This window comes from Phalaenopsis equestris, unplaced genomic scaffold (assembly GCF_001263595.1).
Source record: "Phalaenopsis equestris unplaced genomic scaffold, ASM126359v1 Scaffold001281, whole genome shotgun sequence".
Taxonomy (NCBI): Eukaryota; Viridiplantae; Streptophyta; class Magnoliopsida; order Asparagales; family Orchidaceae; genus Phalaenopsis; species Phalaenopsis equestris.
In genome coordinates, this window is record NW_018165720.1 from 286,332 (window position 1) to 293,806 (window position 7,475).

General features: G+C 35.2%; 1 protein-coding gene across 1 annotated transcript; it reads left to right on the forward strand.

Annotated features, from left to right (window-relative positions):
* The first annotated feature begins 1,032 nt into the window (after positions 1-1,032).
* Positions 1,033-6,905, forward strand: LOC110033763 (protein FAR1-RELATED SEQUENCE 6-like). The gene is given in 7 exon segments (XM_020737845.1): positions 1,033-1,250; positions 1,367-3,158; positions 3,161-3,471; positions 5,134-5,235; positions 5,726-5,794; positions 5,934-6,097; positions 6,442-6,905. Coding segments are annotated over 6 exon segments (2,475 nt in total). The 5' UTR covers positions 1,033-1,178; the 3' UTR covers positions 6,063-6,097; positions 6,442-6,905.
* The last annotated feature ends 570 nt before the right edge of the window (positions 6,906-7,475 follow it).

Here is a 7,475-nt window from a genome sequence, read left to right on the forward strand (position 1 = left end):
TTCGGTTCATTTAAAATTTAGTTTGTTTGAAATAAGCTCGTGTTCGTTTCTTAACGAACGAGCCGAACACGAACCGAACACGCGAACGACGAGCCAGTTTGACATCCCTAATATTAATATATAAAAATAATATTATATATTAATTATATAACTTATATTATATAAATATACAATATCTATATTAATATATTACTACTATAGTATATTAACATATTATTATTATTAATTTATTATATATTATAATTTATAAAATTTAATGTTTTAAAATATCACAATATATATATATATAATTATTTTAAATTATTTTATATTTCAAACAATAACGATTCAAACACGAACGAACGCATCACTGTTCGTGTTTGGTTCGTTTAACAAACCGAACGAAAAAAATTTGTTCGCGTTCGTATCGTTTACTTATCGAACAAATCGAACACGAACTCATTGACGAACCGAACACGAATTGTTCGCGAACAACGAGCTTTTTTGACAGCCCTAGGCGTGAGATTTATATAGATTTTTTTATTTTATTTTATTATATAGAAGTGAGATTTAAATAGTGTTTATATATATATATATATGCATGCGTGAATAGTAAATAGGATATGATAGTATTGCTGATTGCTGCATGCGCAAATAGTAATAAACCCTAAACCCTAAACCCTAAACCCTAAATTATTATTATTATTATTATTATTTATTATCATTTTCGAGTTTTGCGGCATTATGATGAAATAAACGACCTCTTTTATTTTAGTTGGTTTATGTTATCTCATGTCATCCGAATTTATTTGAATTAGATTTATATTTGTAGAAGAACTCCATACAAAAATCAATTAAGTGCCTTTACTTCATGTTATTTTATTTCCAAAAAAATTCTAATAATTTGTATAAAAATTTTCTTAATTATTATGTTTGTTTCCATGTCTAAATTCTTGTGGGCTTTTTTTTTTAGAATGAACAAAGAACTTTGGAGAACCATGTTCAAGAAAAGAGCTCTATTTTAAGGCGGCTGCTTTCTTTATGAGACCAATAGTTTTTCCCACCCACCCCAATCCACCCACTCAGGATCACCCACACCGAAACCGAACCATCGACCATCTTTTCTTTATTCCCCCAGAAAAGTGACCTCAAAATCCAACTCTTCCCTCTCATCCACAAACCTTTGCCGGATCTCCGCAATGGAGATAGCCAGCACCACGCCAAAGAACCCTAGGCGTGCCCGCCTGACACGCCGTGATCTCAACTCCCAGGTTTGAATTTTAATCCCTGCCTGGTCCTTCCACTTCGAATTGTTTTTCCGATTTCCGTTTTTCTGCATGATCTCGATTCTAGGGTTTTAACGCGTGGATTATTACCCCTGATTCAGGAAATATCAGGAGATGCCACCTTGGAGGAATCCGGCGACATGGACGGAATGGAGGAAGATGATGCGGACGCCGATAGCGGCAACGATTCCGGCTACGAAGGCGTGCCGGAGGTTGGAATGGTGTTCAAAACCCACCAGGAGGTTTCCAAATTCTACAAGAAGTATGCTCGTCGAGTAGGATTCGGAGTGTCTGTGAGAAGATCTTCCTTCACTAAAGAAGGCCATTGCTTGTATCTTGAGCTCATGTGCTGTAAGGGCGGCCGTAAGCGACCCGAGCCTAAGTTCCGGAAGAGGACAACTGCGACGACCAATTGCCAAGCGAGGATTCGAGTGAAGCTATGGGGCGATGGGTTGCTCCATTTGGAGCTTGCAAACCTTGATCATAACCACCCAGTAAGCCCGTCAATGGCTCGATTCTTGAATTGCTATAAGCATTTATCAGGCTTTGCAAAGAAGCGTGCCTTACACAATGATGAAGGTGATGCAGCACATATTGAGCAGGAGCAGCTTCAAACACAAGCACCTCTTGATAAACTAGGCATCCTGGAGGAGTTGCTCTTCAGTGAGAATGGATGTAGGAGCTTTGTAGAAAGAGGAAGGTTGAAGTTTGGAGAAGGAGATGCTGAAGAACTTCGCTTGTTCTTCACAAGAATGCAAATGAAGAACTCGAATTTCTTCAATGTCTTTGATTTGGACAAGGATGGATGCGTTAGGAATGTGTTCTGGGCTGATGCAAGGTCCAGAGCAGCATATCAATATTATAATGATGTTGTTGCACTTGATACATCTTATTTGATCAATAAGTATGATTTGCCTCTCGCCACCTTTGTAGGAGTTAACCACCATGGTCAGCCTGTGCTTTTGGGTTCTGCCTTGCTTGCTGATGAAACAGCTGAAACCTATATTTGGCTGCTGAAATCATGGATTGCTTGTATGTTGGGTCATCTACCAAAGGCCATAATCACGGATCAGTGTAAAAGCATTCAGAATGCAGTGTCTGAAGTTCTTCCCGGAGTTCGACACCGGCTTTGTTTGTGGCAGGTCATGAAGAAAGCATCCGAAAAATTGGGTGGGCTGGCAGATTACAGAGTAATCCAGAAGGTATTGCAGAAGGCTGTTTATGATTCCTTAAGGGTTGATGAGTTTGAGGAGGAATGGCTGAAAATGATTGAGATTTATGGGCTTCAAGGAAATGAGTGGTTGAGACTGTTGTATGAATGCAGGCATGGCTGGGCTCCTGTCTATCTCAAGGATGCTTTTTGGGCAGGAATGTCTACTACTCAACGAAATGAATCCTTTACTGCCTTTTTTGATGGCTATGTCGATGCTAAAACATCTTTGAAACTCTTTCTTAGCAAATATGAAATGGCTTTGCAAAGTAAGTATGAAAAGGAAGCCCAAGCTGATTTTGAAACATTCCATAAGCGGCGACCCTCCGTTTCAAAATTTTACATGGAAGAACAGCTTTCTAAAGTCTACACCCTCAACATGTTTAAGAAATTTCAGGATGAGATAGAAGCTATCATGTATTGCCATGCTTCGCTTATTAAGGTAGAGGGAACAATATCAACTTTTGATGTAAAGGAGTGTATTTTCCTTGAGGATGGAAAGAGGACAATGAATAGGAATCATGGCGTTCTTTATAATTCAGAAGAGAAGGATGTTCAGTGTATTTGTGGATCTTATCAGTTTAGAGGAATTCTGTGTCGGCATGCTTTGTCTGTCTTTAAGTTGCAGCAAGTTCATGAGATTCCCTCTCAGTATGTGCTCGATAGGTGGAAGAAGGACTTCAAGCTCTGACCCGCTCCTCAGACGACGTGATTGCCAACAATAGAATCGATCGCTACGATTTCTTGTCGATGCGATGCCTTCAACTGGTAGAAGTTGGGATTTTATCTGATAAATACCAACTTGCTTTGAGGTTGATAAGAGAGATGGAGCAGTTTCTTCTTAGTGATAATACATATGAAGAGACACAGCCAAAGATTGTGTCCAGTGTTAATAAACCAACCAAGCCAGATAGTGTCAACATAAAAGGCTTGGCAAATGCCTTTCCGTTGGAAAATGGAAATGAGGAGAGACGAAGGAAAGGGCAACTGCCACAGGTAGGGCTGTAGAAAAACTCGCCGTTCACAAATAACTTGTGTTCGGCTTGCTAAGTGGCTCATCGTTGATTTGTGCATTAAACAAGTGAACCGAACACAAATATTTTTTTGAGTTTGATTTATGCACGAGCCAAGCATGAATAGACCTATATTCGATTGTGTTCAGCTTATTTTAGCTTGAATTAATTAAATAATTAAAAAATAATACTTATTACAACATATTTATATTAATTTTTATGCAAGTTTTTTAAAATATAAATTTTATTATTTTTAAATTATTCAAGCTAAAATTCGAGCTGAAAAAATGCTAAAGCAAACAACCAAATTTGAATCAAGACAAACACGAACATACTATTCACTATTCCTTTCAAATACGAGCTAATTTCAAATGAAAGAAATTTTGAGTGACTTGAACATGAACAAACATTTGGCCCTCGATTTCAGCTTGTTCAAACCCCTAAACACAGGTGACAAATTAGAGGTTGATTATGCGTTATTTTAAGTTATCTACAGCTCAATATTGGAGTATGGACTGGTAATACTACTTTTTATTTCCTTGCCAAACATACTATTCAGTTTCTGTTTAGGGTTTGGTTTACTGGTTTGTTTTAGGAAGGGTTTTGGGAATTTGAGAAAACATATATAGGCCAGGTTGCATAGTTGAATAAGTCAATTAAAATGAGGAGAAGAAGATGGTGCTATGCCAGAACACTTATTTTATAAAAAAAAACTTCATAGAAAACTCCCTGGATTCAGGTATTTCAACTTTGATACTAGTTTAAGATATGCGAGATGTAGAAGATGAGTTTGTGGTCTAAATTTGATAATTTGATTGTTGCAAGGGTAGAATCCTGTATAGTGATAAAAAGGGGAGAGTTCAATGTAGAGAAAGAAATGTCATGATAAAAGACAGGGAGGTTGAGAAAATCAGAAGAATGAACACATTAAGGGAGCGAGGTGAAAAATAAAGAGAGAGGAAAGAGAGCCACGTGAATAGGAGCAAGAGGGACAAATCAATTCTTAGAGGCGATGCTAGAAGAAAGCTTTTAATTTATTACATGATCAACAATCTAATTACCTGTCCTACTAACTATTTATCTTATTGGGCCTTATTTAAAATGACAAAACAACTTTCGATCAAATAAAATTTATCAAACGTCATAAATGATTGTGATTAACTAATACTAATTAACTCAATGAAAAAGATGGGTAAAATCATTAGCATGGCATTAACACTGGAAAGTATAATGACTTATAATGAAGGATTGAGGTAGGTTTCTTGGCTGCATCACTATATTTAAGAAGGAGATAAGTATCATGGTGTGGGGGGTTCTTTTTAGTCCCAGAGTTTATAAAAGTTTCAATTTTGTCCATATACTCTTTTAATATGGGCTAAAACCACATATGACTATTTTAGTTCCAACTTAAAGATTCAGAGGACTAACTTGACACTTTTATAAACTCTGGTACTAAAATGATCTTATTAACAAGTCATTTGACTATTTTGACACTTTACACATAAAGAAACAACATAGAAATGGAACAGAGCTTCAATTAGCTTAGTTCTTCTTAAATATATTCTTACGGCCCCATGTTTTTTATTGTGGTTTATTCTCTGAACTATTTTGCTGCTTGTATTCAAGTAAATTGGATTGAATGTAGGGAGGAGTCAACCCAACTATGTTGTCTGTGGCGCATGTGAGTCCTCAACAATTTATTGGCAATCAAACAACATTCAGGCCCAGTGTTGTCTACATGTTTCCGGTTTGTAATTTGAATTATGCATTAGAAATTTATATTGCATAATTTTGCTCACCATTTTTATTATTACAGCACAGTTCCACTTTGATTAATTTTGTAAGAAATTTGATTTTCAATCATGAATTAATTCCTTTTACATTTGTTTTTTGAGCGAAGTGTCAAAATAGTCATCTGACTATTTACATAGGATCATTTTAATCTCAGAGTCTATAAAAATACAAAATTAGTTCCAAGATTTTCTTAATCGAAACTAAAATAGTTTTCCTTGTGGACTATTTTAACCCATATTAAAAGAATTTGGGAACTAAATTGATACTTTTATCGACTACAGGACTAAAATGACCCCTTACAAAGAGTCATGCGATTATTTTAACAATTTTCTCTTTGTTTTCTTTTGTAAGCAATTGATTATAAATTTTCTGCTGCCATTTATAATAAAAAAAATATCATTAAAATCTTCTCAAATACTTGCTGAAAAAAATTTGTCTGATAGGGAGGTTTTAATCCACAAACATTTGGAAATGGGACCATGATGCCATGGATGTATCAGCAAATGTATCAGGTCCAAATTTTGATTTTATTCCTATAATTTATATCAGTATTTTATCGTATGGAATGCTGTCCCACGCTTCCATTCATAATCAAATCATTTGTTTGTCATTTTTATTACGCTAAATTAGATTGCTAAAATTAACGTACAGGGCTCTCATCCTTCTGGAACAACCCCTGAACAAGCACGTAAGAGGAGGAAGGTAGCTCGCGGCTTAAAGGCTATACAGGCAGCTGATAGCCCCCGTGTTCTTCCTTCTGCCCCTCCATCAGGGTCATAGAATGAGTTATACGTTGTAAAATTGCTGTGCAGCAGGCATGTAGAAATCCCCTCCTTACCTGTATATACTTCTCATTGATGAATCCTGTAAAGTAAAATATGGAATAAAAACTCTCAAGGAATTTTTATTGCCTTTCTTTTGGGGGGGGGGGGGGGGATATTATCACATCAAAAATATATTTATTATTAATATATCTTTCTTAAGCCCATGTAAAGTGGTATAAATATAAAAATCAAAGTTTGGGTGTTAGATATGTAAATACATAGGAATTGTGTGTTATGTATTTAAATCTTCCATTTTTTTGAAGTAATTTGATGTTTTATGATATCAAGCTTTGGATTTTTTATTTCTTGCAACTTTTCTGCTCATACTCTGTCAGGTTAACTTGGAAACAATTGGTTGGTTATTTGTAAAATCATGAGCAACATACGGCAATCTTCAAGTGGATTGTCTTGATTAGAAGTCTCACATAAAGGAGCAGGCTAATAATTTGTCAGAAACTCCAAGCAGCACATATGGCACTTCCTGGCTGCTAAAGTTGAGGAGCTGAAGTGGTTTAGAACTTCCGTAAAGGTATGTTTTACTGTGTAATATAGAAGTTTTAGCTGGCTTTTATGACATTTTGAACGCAGTAACTGGTTCATGTATATTATTGCATAATATTGTTGTATATGGTTAGTTCCTCTGTTGCTGGAGGGTTTTTGAGTTATTAAAATGGATTATTTATTTGAGTATATAGCATTTGTACTTAGCTGCTTTTTTTTATTTCTGGGGTTTTAATGGGCTAGGGCGTGCCATTGTAAAGGAAACAGTAATATTTTAATAAATTCAGCTTTTATGCCCATATTGCGCACAAAAAGGATAAAACTGTAAAAAAATAAAAAAAACCACTTTCTACTGATGTGAGTTTCAGACTGGTGGGTGGAAATATCACTTCATGATTTCTGTCAAATTCTATTTGCCTTAAAATGTATTTTTGCAATATTTTGTGGGATTTATATACAGATCACTTTATTGTTATGTATTTTTTTGATTTTGAATTATTCTTGGATAAACATCATCTAAAAAAGTGTTTTAAAGAGCAAAGAAAAGATAAAAAACTATTGGGGAAAAAGAAAATAGAATCATGAGGATTTTATTAAGTAGAGTAGTTTTTAGAGCAATAAAAATCCAAAAAAAAAAAGCACAAAATAAGGAAAAAAGGGTTTTTATTTGGATCCTGTATTTTAAGATCAACGTGATATAAATTATTATATAAGAAATAATGAATATATTGTTCAAAGTTGAAACAAAATAATGGGCGATGCAAGCTGCCTGAATTGATCAGCCAAATTGGTCTGCCATATTAACCGGCATAATTGATTGGTCGCATTGGCGAGCCAAGATTATCTGTCAAATCTGTAGGTTGAATTG